We start from the raw sequence: 20,157 nt of genomic DNA, 5'->3' as shown, positions 1-20,157 counted from the left end.
CTGGTTTACTAGCCTGTCTCCATTGACGACACATACAGCAGCATGTCTTACCAAGATGAAATGTGTCATCAGTTTTTTTTTAATAAACAAATGGTTTAGCTCAAAGCTTGTCTAAGCTCCATGCATAATATTACATAACGCCACTCCAGGTATCATGATGAAAAGAAAAAGAAAAACGATTGACCACTTTTGTAATTCTGGTCCTAGTTTTAGATTGGTTGTAAACTATTTAAAGAAGAAACAAGTTCTTTCACAGTAGTACAGTAGTAGTAGCAGTAGTAGTAGTATTACGAATAGTGGCAACCTAGTACTCTTTACACATTCACTTTCTCTGAAAATGTAGCTTAAAAATATGACAAATTAATTTTAATTTGAAGCTATAGATTTATATTATATTATATTTGTTTAAAGTGTCCCTGTGTCCCTGTGAGTCTGCATTCAATCATTTGAATTTACTTCATATTGGTCGGTTTTCTTTTTTTTTCTCTCGCGTAATGTCATGAAATAGTAGTACTATGGGTTTTCCTCGAGGACCTACTCTGGAAGTTGTTATTGATTCTTTAAGTATTTGGTAGAGGTTTGGCAAATTGTGACAGAAAAAAGGGATTGTGTGGTCCATATTGGGGGCATTACATGCTAGTACAGTGTACAAGAAAATCTGTGGAGACCCCAAGGTCGAGATGAGAATTGTAGTGGGACATATACATTTTGAAATACTTCTATATTTGAGAGTACTTATATGGTTTGAAAACCGTTCTCTTATGGTTTATATTAAATGATTGACTTCATATAAATGAATGAAATGATCATTTAGTAATTTAGCTGTTAAAATATGTTACCAATAAACAACTGGTATCTAAAATCACTGAAGAATAAGATGCATTATAGTTTCTTAATGTCTATCTTCCTCGCTTGGAGCAAACATAATGCACATTCAGCAGGTTCTGCAGGAGAGGACCTCACAGAGGACAGTCTCTCTCGCTTCATCCTCCTTCTGCAAACCGTGATGGGGCGCGGCCTGCAGTTTGATTGACAGCTCACTCGGCCACTAGTAACATAGACTACTCCCATTGTCCTCCAATCGGCGCCCACGGGGGCGGGACGCCAGAGAGAAAACCCCCCCAAAATGACATCTCAACTGCGGTGAAGCTGGAGCGACAGAGACCGTATTGAGGAGGAGAAAAAGGGGTGAAAGCAGATTTTTTGGGGGAAGAGAAAAACTCTCAGTGTCCAGACGCGAGAACTGAACCTTAAAAATGTGAACGGAATCTTCGCGGAAGAAAAACCCGTCGCTATGATTTTCTAGCCGCCAGACAACTCGTCCGAACCGAACCATGTGTGACCTGATGACACCGTCTCCACCCTCCGAGAAAATGGGGAAAATGAAAAAGTTGAGGAGGACTTTGTCGGAGAGTTTCAGGGGGATCGGTAAGTAACAGATGTCTTTGTCCCGTCGCAGGAGCGAGGACTCCCACTCACACATGTATGTTCTTCCACCTCCTCATGTTCTGTCTTCTGGATCCACTGTTCTTCTCATCTTTACACTTTAGATTTGTGCAACACATGTATGTATTATTATATTATTGTTACACCATTGTATTCTGTTGTTATTGTTCTAGCTATATCTCTGGTCATAAGAGCATCCATGTTCTCATCTGAGCTCAAACTATCAACATATGCTGTATAAATCCCTATTTTTTAAAGGAAATATAAAATATGTTAAAGAGATCAGACAGAGTATCTGGCATTATCTTTACACATCTTAGCATATTGATACAGACAATATATAATAACTTACTGATTCTACAATTATATATCGGCAAGTATCTGGTGATACAATGCGTATCATGATAAAAGGGCAATGTTATTTTAATTTATATTGAAATGAAAACCAAGAAAGAACTATGATAAAAAATTGAATATGATATGATAGCAATAGAAAATTGAAAAAAAAAAAACAACATTTAAAAAAAAAACCAAAGAAATCAGTGCAGTACTGTTGAATATGAATGCAGTATTGTGTCTGTGTTTCAAATATCAGTTTATCGATTTAATTCTCACCCCCTATAAATATGATAGTACCTTAACTTTATAAATGACATAGAATATCTGATAGAACACGTTTGTCAAACTCTATGCCTGGGGCCGCCAAGTAAGTAAGTAAGTAAGTAAATCAGTTTTTATTTATATAGCGCTTTTCCAGACCAGGGTCACAAAGCGCTTAAACAATCAAAACAATACTCAATAAAATATATATATTTAAAGGGCAAGATAAAACTGATAACAAAACAGGAGTTCCAGAAAATGAAGGAAAAGCCTGAACAAATAGAAACGTCTTAAGATGTTTCTTAAAGGAGTCAGTAGACTCCATCAAGCGCAAAGAGAGACGAAGATTGTAGTAAGTAATTTATATTTATAGAGCGCTTTTCTACACCAGTCATGTTATGTGGCACCCAAGTTGTAACGTAATAATTAGTAAAGATTGATGTTTAAGTTGATATAGTGACCTATGAATATGCTACTATTTAACATAAAGGTAAGAAACAGATATTGTTGATGTCAGCGATTATTTGACATGAGTGATAATGTATTTGCTAACCTAGGACAAACACAGATACTTTACATTTCCAGAATCATACTAAACCCGAACTACTTGAATTAAATTAAACCACTGATGACCAATGACCCCAACAACTCAACTGAGGATTGCGGTTTAAACTTGTTTATAAAGCAGCTTTATTATATACAAGTATGATTATCTCTGTTGGATTTGGAAACAGAGTAAACTGGTAAAGTAATCATGAAACTATGTTGACATGTCTGTTTTACAAAGTAGCTGCTACTTCCTTTTAAAGTTCATGATCATCACAAAATATATTTTTTTATTTTTGCCGCAGTAAAAGTCTGTCAATAAATGTAGTAGTTCATGTGAACAGCCGTAAAAGTCTGTGTCCTTCTAGGGACCGTGTTGCTGTCAGTGTTTTGGTGGTTCCTGCAGGAGACAGTGAAATGAGATTTTTTTGACTTGTCTTCACTCTAGTCAACAATAACTCATACCTTCATTTTTCTTGATGGATCATGCTGTTGATCGTGTTTCTGACCCAACTCTGTGTTAAGAGTCGGATCACATCAAGAAAGAAGGGTTTTTTAAAACACACTCAAGCAGCTCAAGATAGAAAATAACTTTCTTGCTGCGTTGTGGAAAAATGTGCAGAGCTGTGAGCCAGTTGAAGACCTCAAGAAGGCTGGTCTTGAAACAGTAAAATGAGACAAAACATATCACTGCAGCTGTCAATGACTTTGTGTTTATTAACTACAGAGTAATGTGGAAGTCTTTTAAAACAAAGAAATGAGCTAATACTTCGTCTTATCCAATGTGGAATTGCTTGTAAGAAAGTGCATCTCAAAATATTAATTAAATGTAAACTTATATTAACAATGCTCAATGAAGTTCATTAACAGTCTCAAACAACCTGGAGCAATATCCAGTATCTGTCAGTGTTTAATGTTTTAACTTAAAACTTTGTTTTTTAAAGTCAAAATGAGTCCAAACTTCAGCTTTAAAAGCTGCTGGACTCTAGTGCAACGGTTTTGTTGATACTTTGGCGCAGAGGAAATGATGAATATCAAACAATGGTGTCATTTATTACGCATCAAAGTTTCATGAGATATCTTGGCTTGTGTTTAGAAATTATTATAGAAAATGCATTTGTTAGTGAAACACGACATTATAATTGAAATTATTACTTTAACATGAGTGTCACAACCACATATTGTTCACATTGTTTAGTGATAGTTGATGTCTGCGTCTTAAACGTGTGATTCATGGATGTTGAAGGAATGTTTGAAGCCTCTGACATTCGACTGAAGCAAAATCTCCAAAATTGAAACTGTCCAGAAAAACAGGGTTCTGGTACATCCCTCATAAAGACTTAAAGGCTACCATGTGAGTGATGTGACAAGATCATTAGAGATGAAAAAAGGATACGTAAAATGTATAAATCAAACGATAGATGCAATTATTGAAAGGGAAATTTTAAGCTTAGCAAGATAGTTTATTTTCGTTATCATGTTGTTCATTCAAGTTATTCACCGAAAATTGCTATAAATTCAAACTATCTTTAGTGTTTTTATTGATGTTGCCAACTATCATTGTCCAAGCATAAATGAATAAACATAAAGGAATACATTTTCTTTCTTACAAAGTATCTACTTCTGTCTATTAAAGTCAGTAATATTTTTGTATTCATGTTTAATTTCACTTTAACTACAGTTGCATAATCCCCCTGTGATAGATCAGTGGCTTTCAGAATGTATAGGTGAAAGTTTAGGTCGTCTTTGTACAGATATGATCAAAAAAATGTACTGGTATATTTGTATTTATTTGGAAGTTGTTGTTTGTAGCTACAAATATTTACGCTATTCCAGTACAACAACATTGTTTGTCACAAAGAGAAAAAACAATAAAACGAACCTAATGTCATCACAATCCATCAATGTGTCTTTTGAGAGTTTCATTTTATTAGATATATTTTTATTGAAATTTTGGTCTGTGAATACAATGTTGACAATAAAACCCTCTGATCTACAGAACTAAGATACAAATATTACAATAGAATCGTTTCAGAGTTGTGTTTGAGTGTGTTTTTTTTTTTAATGTATATGTATTTAAACATAGAATGGAGGGCGGATTCTTGGTCAAATAAAGAGAAAACCACCCTAAGGTACCCGTCTCAAGCTAACTAACACCAACTCATTTCAAACGTCTCAGCGAATTCCTGAGTGTTTTTACTTTTTCCAAGGAAGATGTGTTTCACATTTCCTTTTGCCCTTTCCATTTCTTGATTTTTTTTTACCTCTTTCCTCTTTAACAGAAATGACGAAGGGGAAAAATAGCCAGAGCTGTGCTGTGGGTACATATTAGGACATTCCTTCTTGATAAGAAAACAATCTATAAATGTTGCCTCATGTCACAAAACTGCATCGAGACGTGAGAAAGCCAGACTGAGATGTAGCTAAGATTTCTCTCCAGTGAAGGCAGGAAAGTTTCCAGAATGTTTCACTCTGTTCAACATGAATTCTTTTTTTATTTTTGACATGTTTGACATATTAGCCAAAGCACCTCATTTTGGGATGCATTGAAAAGTGTGAGATTCACGCCTAGTTCATTTGTGTTCCGTCGATCAAACTTTCCAAATAGTTTTTCTGCTGCTGGTAAATATTTATCACCGAAAATTATACTGATTGTATCGTCTCTTTGTTCGCAGCTTTCAAGAAAGAGGAGAGCTTGGACGAGGTACGTCGATTTCAATCTGTTTCTGCACTGATATTCGCTGGATTTACTGGTATTAATGGTGAACTGAACAAGCAGATGTTGCTGAGCTAGACTTTGCTGCTGCTTCTGCTGCTGCTTTTCTTTATTCGCTGCCAAAGTGGCGTTCAATGTGCTGGTGAGGTGAGGACAGCCCTCAAGGTCGCTCACCTTCGCAGGAATGTCGCAGCATGTAAGACGATACACCGGCTGGAGTTTGTGTGAGTTTCTCGGCGCTCCAGATGTGTTTTTCACAGCTGCTCTGGCAGAAATACTGCAGCCAATGTTTGGAAACAGTGTGAAGGCTTTTATACATTGCACGCGGATGTGCTGCTAATGAGGAAAAAGGAAACGTCTGCTTCTCCTTTTATGTGCTTCAATAAAACCAAGCATGATGATTTTCAGGATACATTGAGTCAAGGTCGAGGCTAATCCAACTTAATAACAACTTTATTTTCTCCATGTTTCCACATTAAAGCTGGATGAAAAATAATCACCAACTATTTTTCAACAGCTGCTATACATTGTTTGAACAGTGTTTTTGAAGAAGGCCTATGCTAGGGATCTTTTATTTATAAACGGATTGGTTGGTTGGAATCAGCAGGAGCTACAAGCTGGCTCTGGCTTTTTGCCATAAATACACCCTGTGAAATATGTTCTCCTTCATGTCCTGCTTAAAGATGTTTGTGGGAATGTAACTTTCTATCCCCCTGAAGCAGAGACACACTCTTTCTGCTGTTCCTGTTTTATTTTTGGTGTTGATTTGATGGTAGTGTTGTCATTCATTGATAAATAATGTTTATTTTATTCATGAACGATGAGTGTGAAGATTGAAAGGAACATTAAGACACTTGTGATAATGTAATTTCAAGGGCTTAGAAAGTGTCAAATTTGAGTAAAAGTGTCATTATGTCATTCATGATGTTATCACTGGTTTACCGTATGAGTTAGTACTTACATTTATCAATAAGTTTGATTTCTTCTACACCTTTTGAGTGAAGGAGTTGTGAATTTACATGAATCAAGGTTGTACTTTTTCGTGACTAATACATACAAAAACCAAAAAGTTCCCCTCCGGGATTCATGTTCTTATTTTGTCCATTTATTTAGAGAATTGAGATGTATACAAATATTGCTATAGCTGTTGCAGCTAATCCTGAGTGACAGCCTATCACAGTTCACCAGTCTCGGTTATTAAACCTGACATGTGACAGCTGTTGGCTTATTTCCATGTATTAGTTTCTGATTGTCAGAGATGCATAATTTGAGGATGACAGCCATGAAGGCCTCTGCCAGAGAATGAAATATTCAGAACCACAAGAGACTTTACACCATTTTGACTCGCTCTGGGTGTGTAGTAATAATTCAGAGTCTTCGGTGTCTGCGCAGATGTTACTTTAGTCAGTTGAAGGTCTAGGTCCAGGGGTCACCAACCTTTTTTCCACTTCAATCTACTTGAAGAGCAATCATTTTGTTACACACTTCTTAAGACCTAATACATATTATTATGGATGATAGATGATATTCCCATTATACCGAGTGAGACCCAAGGGATTCTCAACCACGTTGGTTGCCCCTGGTAAGATGGGAAGAGACACACATTTCATTTTACATTACATTGTAATGAGCTAAAGTGTATGCACAGTAAAGACCTGAACTGCTTAATACAAAAGATAGATCAACCTTTCTTTATAGTATTTATAAATTACTGATTTAAAAAAGAAATGATAGCATTATACTTCACATATGCCTTATTATTCATTGAAAATATTCTGTTTAAGTAGCCATTCTTGGTCTTTTGGGGCTGATTTACCTACTTATTTAAAAATATTTATACGTTTCTATTTTACATTATGTCCACTTTCATTATGGAATGGTTATTTTAAGAACAAACAGTGATGTCGGTTGCTATTGTTAAAAGTTTAACTTCCTTTATTTTTCATCAATCAGACAAAAACCTGACTTGAATATTGATTTAATGACGACGGTAAAAAAAAAAAAAGTCCTGTTATAGACTACAGTCTGCATGGAAAAACTTTGGACCATTGATCTGTAAGTTTGAGGCGTTTGTTAAACCAGGCTTCTCGTTCAGAGCACAGATATTTTCCGGGAAGAGTGTTCCTACTAGCAAGTCAGCTACCTTCTCTCCTGTGTTCAATGCTACCCTTTGCCTTCGTTGTGTCTTTAAAGTTGTCTTTTATCTCCTTCCTGAACTGCACCAGGACAATCTCCTCAGGAGATTGAATTTAAGTTCAAAGTTCAGGAGGGGTTCTAATGTCCAAACTGACTTTAAATATGGTTGGTTCATCAAAGCTGTAGTTCATGTTTATGTTGTCAGAAAAATGAGGATCAAAATAATCCATAATCCTGGTGTTATTTGCTGACCAGAAGCTCAATAATCTTCTGCACTGCTGATCGCCGCTATCTTGGAAATAGGATATAGAATGACTCTTATATCTTTGAGGAAGATCAGTTGTATTTAAGTTTAGTTAAATTGTAGTTCACAAGTTAACTTTCTACAATTCTATATGTTTACTTTTTAGTAGATAAAGGATGTGGTATTGATATCCATTTTAAAACTAAATTTTGCATCAAAGTGTTTATATTTTGGTTGTATCAAAGGTTGTCGTAGTCATACTATTCAATGATGTAATGCATGTGTTCAATGTAGAAGATAATACACTTCATTACAAAGAATAACATGCTATAATCGTAATTGCAATTGGTGTGTCTTTTTTGCTATTGATGTTGGATTGTTAATGTTGTAATTTTGGCTCGGATTGAGAGTGGAAACCTCCTGAATGCCGCTGTCTTAAGAGTTAGAATTAGTCTTTACAAGAAATGTGTTAACAAATTACAATGTAGCGGGTGGACAGTTGTGTACTTTCAGTAAAAAAAAATAGGTTTTACTGTTTAGTTTCAGTGTCTCTTGTGGGAAATGGACATCAGTAAAGACATCACTCATGACCAGAGGTTTTGAACATGACATGTGGTGGCATCTCGATGTACATGGTAAAGGTTCTAGTACTCTGGCACATATCCAAGCTTTATTCACAAATTGTTTTCCTTTATCTGCGAGCTATCTTTTGGTCTAGAGAGGGTGAGAGAGAGGAAGTGAGACAGAGAGAGTCTATCAGCCAATCGGGGGCGAACAGCACGATCCAGACAAAGCCACACCTGCTGCCAATGAAATTTCTCTCCTACACTGCAAGAAAAAAGAGAGAGCTGAGACACTGCCGCAAAGAAAAAAAAATGGTTTGGTACGTGCTCTTGTTACAACACTAGATGCAGGAGAATCACAGAGATTTGAGAGGAAGGACAAAGGTGCAAGAGAGGAGGCTGCAGGTGTGGGAAGAGGGGCCATGTGAAGAACATTTTTCTTGGCAAGGAGGGAGGAAGATTTACATTAACGATTATAAATCCAATGTTCTTCGCACCAGAAGAGTTTTATCGAAGACGACTTCAATGACTCTGCAAAACAAACCAAAATACATCGACTGCAGTGCGATTGCATAATGATCTCACATGTAGTGAGATTGTCGCATGCAGAATGTACTTTGTTTATTGAGTCAGCAAAAATGAGCTGAAATCGCAGGCACAGTTTATAGTCAGCTAAGCTTGCACGGAAGTGTCTGCTCAGGCATGCAGATCGTAGAAACAAATGGCCATGACATGAATACATTATGAACTAAACAAATGTTACGCATGAATTCGAACGTGTTCCTTGTGCAGTTGCATACATTTGTTTCTGTTGGAACTGTATACACTCATCGTTTCAATGAAAACAGACAAAAAGGGAAGTGGCAGAGAGATCAGAATCTAAGTAACAACATCTTTATCGCATACTTTTGCTCCCTCTCTGACCTCCTGAGGTATTCCCTTCAGGCATCCTCTTACCAGATCTTCATCGCTTGGTCTGGGGATCCTCATATGCCTGTGGGATGGTTTGCTAGAATATAAATCACATAAATAGCATGTATTCAAGCCTGTGGAGGCTCTCCCTTGAACGCAGCTGATCGCTAGATTAGACCAGGAATGTATTAGAAATGTGTTCTAAAAGAACTCTAGGCTGCAATCTATATTTGCATCATGATAGCACAGAGTTTCTAACTGTCAATGAAAATACATATGCACATCAATTTTGTTTAGGTATAGATTCCAGATTATTGCAGTCCAGATTCCCATGGTTCCATTCTTTTTGTTTACATATAAGACAACCTATCTAACTTAGACCTACATGCCAGTGAAAAGCTTGAGATCCCATTTTCTATTATTATCCATATTTTTATTCATCAAATGGATTGGATTGGTTTGAGGGAAATGTCGTTCGATTCATACCACAACATATCATATGGTCAATCTGCTCCCAACCCACAGATTAATAAGGTTAAATTCCGATAACTCTTTCTGGCCATTGCATCAAAAAAAGGATTAGCTTACTGTTTCTTTCCTTAATAGTTTTTCATCATTTGGAGAAAACTGACTGAATATCCTGTCTTCTCATCAGTTTTTGAAATGTCCCTCCTCTCTTTTCATTTTATACTTTTTGTTATCAGTGGTTTCTTCCAGATGTGCAGCTGCTTTAAGTTCTAATGGTCTTAACGTTTTAGGGATCTTTTTGGACACATTAGTAATATCTTCTGATAACCCTTCTTATTTTCCCCTGAGCTTCAGACAATGCGGCTCCAATTTCAGAAAACAGCTTTTTATTGACTGTCCAGCTACATTTAATATAACAGTATATTTTTTTATTGGACCTACTTGAGCAGTCTGAGACTGTTCTCTGCAATTTAATAGTAAAGTTCTTTGGTTGTATAGAAATTGTTTTGTTTTTCCAGGTAGTCCTTCAACTTACTGTACATTGTTATTTATTTTTAGGGAATGCATTGTTGAGGTGTGGTAGAACATAGGTTTTTATTGAACTATATCACTTTAAGAAGAATGAGTGTCTTATTATGGTCCACAGATGATAGTTAAGACAAGAGGATAAGACGGTGTCTTGAAACTGTGCATTTCTGGTGTAGAACTGGATACTTGCTGAAAATAAATGGCTTAGCGTGGCCATTTGTGTAGTTGGTTTTATTTTTTAAGGCCAGTGTTTGTTATTTTACTTTAGACCTCATTATTTATGGGATCCCATAAATGGGGTTTAAGGACATTATTTTTTTGCTTTCCTTAAATATGAGGATGTATATTAGGGCTGTGTATTGGCAGGAATCTGGCGATATGATACGTATCACAACCGGTTGTGACGATACGATATAAAATGATATATTGCAATACTCTAGTAACAACAATATATTGTTTCTTTTTAAGATACAACACTTTTTCTTGCTTTTACAGCAAAGAAATTAGTATATACTTTCTCAAATAAAATGTGTTTCTTCAAAATATTAACAAACATGAGAACTTGCATTAACAATAAAAAATGAAGTGCATTAACAGTTTAAACAACCTGAAGCAACATTCAATATCCAGTATATGTGAGTGTTTATTTTTTAACTTTAAACTTTGTTTTAAAATAAGTCCAAACAACAGCTTTAAAAGCTGCTGGACTCTGGTGTATCCTTTCTTTTTCATTTCTGCCATTTCATTGTTTTTTATTTTTATTATATTTTAGTTCAAAGGTAAAATATATATATAATTCAAAGCTATTATTTAAAATAAAATTAATCGTTTGATCTGTAATCTAAAAGTAAGTTAGTAAATCGTTTAATGGTGTTTTTTATGTAATGGTGTAAGTAAACTTAACGTTAAATGTATTTTTGTGTTATCATTGATCGTCCAGAAGTTTAAATTATTTTCTTTTAAATATGTATTTTAATAAAAGAAAAAAAGATATATTTTTAAATATCGATACAGTTATATTGAATATTGAATATCGTGTACAGTATCGCGAGTAAATATATCAAGATCATAGATATTTTCTTACATCCCTAATGTATTAGAAAAAAGTACTGATGATATATATATATATAAAGTAATTTAAAATGTGATATTGGATCAAAGTCTCATCTGATCTGTCTGGGAACAGATTGGTTGCAGTTACTGCTTTGAGCCACATACGTGACTGGCATGTATGCAGTGCATATAGTTCCGATGTTAGGAATTCATTTCATGCGCGTCTCTTGAACCAAGCACATCAATGTGGCTTCAAAGAACTGTTCATGAAATGTTGGCGACAAAATTAACTGATGGGTCACTTGCATGTGTAGCAGAAGTTTAACATTAAAAACCATTAGTCGGAAAGTTTGTAGGACATGCCCACTTTAAGGCTCAGATTCTTACTAGAGTGTCAGCATTTAATATACACAGCTTATCTACCACGACATGTGCACTACTGGCTCTCAAAGACAATTATTTCCCACGGAGTAATTTGACATAAACAATATGTTTATTACATTTAGTGTTAACAGTGTGAGAAAAAGGGCTTTACACAATGGCATAAAACTTAACAAAGTAGTATAAAAACATGTAGACAGGTTTTTGAGCGCCGTGTACCACATAAAATCGTTTGGAGGTCAGTTGAAAGTTAAAGAGGTTTTGTCTAATTAAAACTCCAAATCTTGCACACGTCCATGGTTACCTGTAAGATAAAACGTCTACCATCCTACTACACTAATACATTTAAAAATTGTGCTTCTTAAACTTTTTAATACATATTTTAATGAAACATTTAGTAGATGTTTTTTAATACCTCCATCCAACACTGTTTGAAACCAAATTCAGTTTAGTCACTTATTAAAGGAAGCATGTTTCAATTAACTGTTTTTATTTTGAAAATCTTGATTTTTAACTCTTGGTTTTTAGAGTTTTTATATCTTTATTTGTAGATTGTCATATATAGAATCCTATTGCATTGGCAAATACTATGATTGCGCATGTTTTTGAAATAGTGCAGCCCCAGTAAGAATTGCTGTGCAGAGTATCGTGTTGTGCTGGAAGAATTAGCAGGATTTTTAAATCCACACACTGCAGAGAGTGATTGAGTGACATGTGGCAAATGTAGGCCAGTCATTGCGGCGAATATTTCAGCGTGCACACATGCACACTTTCTTGAACGAACAGCTGGACCAGAGGGAGCAGCAGCTGGATGCAACATTTTCTCTGGGTCAGTCCCACGGTGGTCATGGTTGGGATACAATGGATGTGGGATGCCTGTGAGATCGTTCACTTATGTCCGTGCCCATCTTTCCTGACCTTTCTGCATGAGGTACGTGATTATTCATTCCCGCTGTGAGCAGCCGAGTGTTTATATCGCTCTGTTTAGACTGTGTCAAAGGTCACATTTCATCTGAATTTGTGGAGTTCTGCTTGTGTTGGCAAGCGTCGTAACAGTGGTCACAGAGGGTTGCTTAGAAAACTTTGCCATATATGTCCACGACTATATATGTCCACGACTATAAAGTATGTGTGATCAGATTTGGAAAAGTAGTGTTTTTCATTTATATCTTAAGTAATGCATCATATCTTTCTACCCTCCTTTGGCTAGTACATCTTCTCTAAAGAAAAATTAAAAAATCAGCATAAATTAAGCAACAGAAGAACCAAGCACCAAGGCATTTTTATTTTTATTTATTTTTCCTTTTAATTATTAACATGTCATGACATAAGTATGACAAAAAAAAAGAAAAATAGAAGAACCCCCCGACTGGATGAATCTGTAGTCCAGTTTATTTATGGATTTGTCCATAGTTATCATTATTGATTTTGTTTATATTAAGAAAAATAAACCTGAAAATACCATAGCTCCAAAGCTTGATTAATTTTGTCCTTCAATTATAAATGTTTTTGCTGGAGATCTTTGTATTGGGCGACAAATATTTTGTTTTAGATTAAACAGATGGCCTTGTTTGGTCTATTCCTGTTTTACTTCTGACAATTAAATACTAATAATGTGTTAAGGTATTACAAAAGAGCATTCTCAGGGGCATAATGTTAAATTGTCAAACTATATTGATGCTCTGTTTAGTCATAAAAACAGTGTGTTTCGCAAATATGTAAATTCTGATTAACTTATCGAGGACAGAAAATATTGTTTCTCATTAATGCAACGTGAGCATAATTAATTTGTGTGGAAAAATGTAAGCAGCAAGAAAATATACAGGATTTGGGCGTTCATCAATATTTTAGTAGCTCTTTTCATATGTACTAACAAAATCCACACCGGTGTATGAACATGTGTAGAGTTTGTGTAAACTCAAAAATGCACTTAAGTTAAGCTTGTATATACAGTATATAATTAATATTACCACTTTGATATCTGATCAATACTAATATGCCTTTGACACACATGATATGTGTTAATGTTTATGTGTTTTTTGGCTCCTGTTTCATGCCAAACCACTTGTGTCTCCCCTGAAGTATGTTTTAAAGAGGCAAGATTAACGGACCACGGTTAAGTTAGTGTGATATAGGTGAATAGGGTGTATCTTCACCTCCTTATACTTACTTACTTATAAGGTGATCAGTGTCTTCTAAAGGGGAAATATCTATGCTAATAACTCACTACTTAGCTGCTCTCACAAATTGTATTAGCATTTGTTAATGTTTAGTCTCGTCGTTTATCCAATTTTAAATCGTTCTTTGAATTTCCAATAAGTTTGAAATACATTTTCATGCCAAGGAGTCAGTCCACATGTTAAGCAACCTTTGTGATTTGGAAAATTGCATTTTTCTCAAGTGCAATTAATCAGCCAACCCTAATTTGTACCATCACTCTGCTGTGATTACAGCGAGCCACTGTTACTAAAGAGCTTTGTGAAATTCAATAAGCCAACGTCGGTGAGCTAACTTCTGGCTTGTAGCGAACAAAGACTAAGCTGGTTCCAGAGCGAATATTGAATATCAAACTTACTGCGGTCCATTTTATAAGTCAACATTAACACTAACCAGAACGTTTGTTATTGTTGATTACCATGCAGTCGACTAATATTCCCTCTCGTTTCTTCTCTCACATATGTATCGATATTTTAGGAGCTCTGATATTTAAGTAGCTACTAACAACATCTACAACTGCTCCTGAGCATGTCTAGAGTTTGTGTAAATTCAAGAATACACTAAAATAATGTTTGCTTTGCTAAATTGTAATTTATCGCTTTTTTATGTGAATAATATGCAGATGCATGAGTCATATTTTATATTTTGAAATGGTCATATCAACCATTTATAAATACAGTATATAATATATTTAGAGAAATGTGTTGGAATTAGCAGGTTAAAGATACAGAGATCCAAGATTATCTTCATGATTGTGAATTATCTCGGTCTTAGCCCTTTTCCTCGACGTCAGAATTGCTGACCGACTACTATGTCAGCAGAAAGCGACGGACAACATGTCAACAAGAACAGCAGTGGCGTTGCTTTTTGCTTTATACCTGCGACACCGACATCAGCGTAATAGAAGATGTCTTCGAAACATATCATTTACTTCCCACTGCCTGAAGAGCTGCAAGCATTAGATCAAGGTTTTGGTGAATTGTCCAGATGTCCTGCTTTCAACAATGTGGTCGGAGCAATTGATTGTAGCCACATACGGATTAAACCACCAGAGAGGCACTGGTCAGTCTACCTGAACTATAAAGGGTTTTAATCCCTCAGCTTGCAGGAAATTTGTGTTTCACGTGGCAGGTTTCTGGACATTTTTGTTGGATTCCCAGGCTCTGTTCACGACACCAGAATCCTGAAGAACAGTTCGTTTAATGGGGCAAGATGCTTTCCCCCACCAGGCCACATCCTTTTGGGTGATGGTGGGTATCCTTGTTTTGAGACCCCCATCGGTCTGCTTCCACCCTACAGGATCCTGTGAATGCTCCAGTTCAGCGGCGGTTTAATTTTCATCATGCCAGGGGCCGGACCATTATAGAGAGGGTCTTTAGTATGATGAAGACAAGGTGGCTATTCCCTCTGTTTAGGGCATTGGAGGTTAAACCCACATTTGCCACCAGATCATTGCTTCCTGTGCCTTTTTGCACAACATCTGTCTGGACAACAGGGACACACTTGAGCCAGATGTTGACATTGCAATTGATAACCTTCTCCCCCAGCCTCTCCCGGAATGCCTGACACAAGAAGAATCATTTGGGGCTGCTACAAAAGTCCGACTGGCTGTCGTTTAATCCGAGTATTCCATAATGCAGATGTCGTCGAGTATGTACATAGATGTTGATTTTATGTAAATAGTTTTCTATTTTAAGCCTTATTTTAGATTAGATTTCATTTTAGATTAATAAAGTCTATCTTATCTTAAATGAAATGTTAAACGTCCTTTGAAGTGTTTGTTTTATTAAACGCCTCAAAATGCAAATATGTATTAAAAAATGACAACGCTTACTATATGTCACATCATTTGTTTTAATTGAAATATACCTTATACTTTTTTTTAAGGTTCTCAAACTTTTTGGAGGCTTTTTGAGCCGTAACCTTGCCTTCCAGGCCCAACTCCTGGACCAGTTTCCTGTAATAGACACAAAAGGCATGAACATACAGATACAACAGAATGTTAGAAAATAAATGCATGTTACATGTGCTAAAAATATCTATTTACATGTTACTTTGTTGTCGTTTACAGCTGACTCAAACTCTTCACTTTTCTAATAAGTACATGTCTTGCCTGTGACGTGGACCTTAAACATTATCGATATGTTGTTGATAGCTCTTAGAAGTCACTCATTTTTCCCCAGACTTTTTCCCAATATTTAGTGTTTGCAATGGCAAAAATAAAGTCGTAAGAGCTCACATGATCAAACTCATGGACCGGTGAAATTGTATCCTCAGATCTGGCTTTAGCTTTAGCAAGCATTAGTGAGATGTGGCGCTCCTCTCTCTGCACCGTCGGCTGCGGATGATGCTGCAGACAACTTCAGCTTCCTTAAACTCCTCTGGGCTGTACCATTTTAGATGAATGGGGGTGCTGGAAGATTGAAGCATATTGTTACTGACTGCCCTTTTAACCGACCAGATTTACAATAACCTATAGAAGAAACCTTCCCAGCCTACGTTAGCCTCATTTAATTCGTACCACAAAGCGGCAGTTGCATGAAACAAAACATTGTCCTGAAACCCTGCGTAGCCTTAGATTTCACCCTCCCCCTACCAGCCTGTGCAAGCATCATCTCTGGCTTGCGAAAGGAGCGGAAGAGTGGTACAGAGGGAGGGATGTTATGAGCTGATTTCTCTCATTCTAGATTAGACTGAATGCGTTCTGTCTTTTCTCCAGACGCATCCAGGTGAGATTTTTACTCCTGGAAGGTAAGGGCAATCTGCAGATGGACACGTCGATGTGTCTTAGCGTGTGTCTCGATGTTCGGTGTGTGTTTCAGGCGTGTGTGTTTGCTTGCTAATCACAATATTTCTACCCTTTTTTTGACACGCAATACGGCATAGCAAGATGTGCAGACAGGTTGTCGGATGTTCATTGTTGCGAGATGGATTCATGCATGCATTCATAATGTATTTCTGGACTTGATGGTCAGTGTGTGTCAGGATGTGAACAGACAGCTGGGAGATACGGAGGCAAGAGTATTTGTTTGTGGCCTTATGAGCAGGTTTTCCTACTCTTAAAAATGTTGCTTTAACCAGTATCATCACTGACCACAAATCCATCCCCCTCTTAGTGCTAATGGACTGTATAGCAGCTTTGCAATGGCCGCTGGTGTTTTTACTCCTCTGATGGTGAAACAAGACCACCAGGCTTCACACAACAGGATATACTGCCTGGTTTTATGTTCGGGATGGATCTGATTTTTCACAGAAAATGTAATTTAGGCCTGGAGTTGTGTGCTTTACTTGCTTCATAAACAAGAGATACGGTGGGTTTACTGCATGACACCTGTTTAGGAAAATGCAAGTGTGTGGAGGAACATTAGTTGTGGTTAAAACAATGTTGTCGCCCTTTACTCTAAACATTGTATTTTTATCCTACATCTATGAGCTGTTGCCCCTTTTGTTTTTATTTTGTGTTTTAAGAAAGCTGCCATGAGTTGGCCTGCCCACCATCCCGTGTCACATGACTTTTAATGCTGTTGTTGTTCTCAAAGTTCTTGTGTTATTATGCCAACTATGGATCCGAAGGAAGTAAGTGAACGAGTAACTTTAGCAAGTGGTAGATAAGAAACCTTCTAGTGATTTATACTTGTGTTATTTCATAACACATTAAGAGGTTCAGATTATTCCTTGAAATAAGAATCATCCACACCCTCAAAACTGCTGTGGTTTATTTTTACTCATGTCACATAAACACACGCTCAAAAAATTACAAATCAGCATGGTTAAGATCATTCAAATTTAATATTCTTATTATAAATTATTATTATAAGTTATTATAAATACGTGTTTTGTAAATGTTGCCAAAAATTAGACTTTTTTTTAGTACTTGTGCCGCCAAAAGGAGAACAAACTTCTCATTAGCGTCTTTTTGGCCGTCTTGACTTTTATCGTGATTTACTCTCATAAGTGTTTAGTCACTTTTGGAGGCCGTATGTTTTTTATTTATATTTTTAGTTTTTCAAACCTTACAAAGTAAACACTTATTTAGTTTTCAGAATTATATTTTACAATTTAACCAAACCATTAAACATATGTGGTCAATCGAAAAAAAGTATTTTTTTTTAATATTAAAAAGGATGGTAGAGGACATTGAGTGGAAGCTGAGTGATCTAATGAAGAAACTGGAAACCTGCCAGTTTAGTCATTTAAGTCTCTACTTCTTGTCCAAACACCAGAACAAGGAGATCACTTAGATCACTTGCATTTAAGTACTAATTCCTGGAATCAGGGTGTGGGCCCTGAGTGTGTCACCAAAATCCTCGGCCAAGTGTTTGAATTTGTGCAGGTATGAGGCAAGGATTTGAGATTCTTGCCAAGAGGAAAGATGAGTCGACCGAACCAATAAAACAGGATAAAATCAAATTTTTTTAAACTCTGTATATGGATTCTTTATAGTAGCTGCATTTGTTTAGAGACCCTGGTCTGGAAAAGTGCTATACAAATACTTACTTACTTACTATATTTTAGAATGGTCATTTATTTTATTTATTAAAAGGTGCAGGGTTTGAAGAGAGTAGAAGTAGAGGCTTCTAACCTGGAAAGTTAATCCCAATAAGAAATCTGGCTGATCAGTGCGACACTAAATGTATGACATTATGACCTTTTCAATAACCACATATCAGCTATTTTATCTTCATTTTAAATGTCAGTGTCTCGCCAAAAAACATATCCTTTCTTAAAACTGATTAAAAACTCATTTCAAGGATGAAAAGGATTTGGATTCAAAAATAACTGTTCAGTTCATAAAATGGCAATATTAGAAACTGTTTGCTGACTATATTGAATAAGTAAGCCGACATCTTTTGAATACTCAAAAAACAGTGAATGTATTTTTCACCTTGTAGATTTTTTCTGTTAAAGCAAATATGGGAGAAAATTATGCAGAAGATAAAACATTGACAAATCAAATTGTAGGACATTCTAAAGAATCATGTACTGTAGCTTTTCCTGTCATCTAAATTATATTTTGTCAAAGTAGGGGATTCAAGCTACCAAGTGATTGTAAATCAATCGATGTCTTTTCTTACCTATTTAAAAATCAATCTGTCATTATTGATAGCTGACAAGTAAGAGAGCTTTGACAAAGATAGACTTTCCATTGGTTGACTGTGTTTAGAGTCTGTTGTTCCAGTGATTCAGGTATTCCTTGGGAGTCAAGTTATATGATGGACCGTAACTCTTTTAGGGATGTAGCGTGGTTAGGCAGCAGATTTATTGAAGTTGATTTTTGAAAATCCGAACAAAACTAAATGTATAACCATTTGACCTTATCTGCATTAATTAAGTAGATCTTTTTTTTAATTTTTGCTTGTGATAAGTTTATATAACATCAACAAAGATTAGTCATTTATCTTGATTTAACAAAACCAAATTAATGAATTTAGGAAAATACATGGCGTCAAACATTTCTAAAAAGGGGTACAATTGACTTGAAAAAAAAAAGTTTTGGTGTTTTTCATAAAACCTAAACCAATTAATTTAAACAAATACAAACACAACAACTACTGGCTTTGGGCAAGCCTTTAAATACTAAATAAAATGCTTTCATTTTAGAGTTTTTGGTTTCAGAACAAACATAAGCGGCCAATTTAATCCAACCCTAAGTTAAAGTTATCCTTCCTGAAGCATTTGCAGAAAAATACAAAATCCTTCATCAATGGAACCTGGATAACACGTATCACCATGACAACAGGGAACAGAAAGGATCAGTGCTACTACTGAAGATGGAAACATTAAAAATGAAGAAAGTGTTCACATTTTAGTTCACTAAATTCACTGTAAAGTCAATTTCAACTGACATCCAAACTCTTAACTTTTAGCTTCAACTTTGACACAACTGGTATATTGACTAATCAGGCATAGCCTATTCCTGTTGGTCAAACCTTCTATGTTCAATTCTCTCATTGGGCGTGAGTGAGATGGCGAACAAGTTATTTAACAGAATCCATGTTAATTGAAGTGCAGTGTGAAGTTTCCACAGTCAGTGATTATTTGTGGAGCCATGTCATCTGATGGTGTTGGTCCACTGTGTTTTCTCAAGTGCACAATCAAAACAACCATCTACCAGGAAATCTTAGAGCACTTCATGCTTCCTTCTGCTGACAAGCTTTATGGAGATGCCCATTTCATTTCCCAGCAGGACTTGGCACCTGCCCACACTGCCAAAGGTACCAAAGGCTGGTTCAATGACCATGGTGTTACTGTGCAAACTCACCTGATCTGAACCCCATAGAGAATGTGTGGGGTATTGTCAAGAGAAAGATGAGAGACACCAGACCCAACAATGACCTGAAGGCTGC

The 20,157-nt window shown here is 36.1% G+C and overlaps 1 protein-coding gene and 1 long non-coding RNA gene across 4 annotated transcripts in view; one reads left to right on the top strand and one right to left on the bottom strand.

Annotated features, from left to right (window-relative positions):
• The first annotated feature begins 1,144 nt into the window (after nucleotides 1-1,144).
• cdk14 (cyclin dependent kinase 14) overlaps nucleotides 1,145-20,157 on the top strand; it is a 49,741-nt gene continuing 30,728 nt past the window's right edge. The window contains exons 1-2 of one of the 3 annotated variants that reach the window (XM_087812570.1): nucleotides 1,145-1,428; nucleotides 5,268-5,296. In XM_087812570.1, coding sequence (XP_087668696.1) covers nucleotides 1,335-1,428; nucleotides 5,268-5,296 — 123 coding nt within the window. In that variant the 5' untranslated portion in view covers nucleotides 1,145-1,334. Of the gene's footprint in view, nucleotides 1,429-5,267; nucleotides 5,297-16,467; nucleotides 16,562-20,157 lie in introns of those variants that run through there. The other 2 variants (XM_087812572.1, XM_087812571.1) reach the window with 2 other exon arrangements.
• LOC148061620 (uncharacterized) lies at nucleotides 15,651-16,141 on the bottom strand. The gene is made up of 2 exons (XR_015709194.1): nucleotides 16,050-16,141; nucleotides 15,651-15,767 (listed from the first exon to the last, which is right to left on the bottom strand). It is a non-coding gene; the product is annotated as an uncharacterized LOC148061620 (long non-coding RNA).

The sequence above is a fragment of the Callionymus lyra genome, chromosome 17 (assembly GCF_982586985.1).
Source record: "Callionymus lyra chromosome 17, fCalLyr1.hap1.1, whole genome shotgun sequence".
Lineage (NCBI taxonomy): Eukaryota > Metazoa > Chordata > Actinopteri > Syngnathiformes > Callionymidae > Callionymus > Callionymus lyra.
This window is presented reverse-complemented; position numbering and strand designations above follow the sequence as displayed.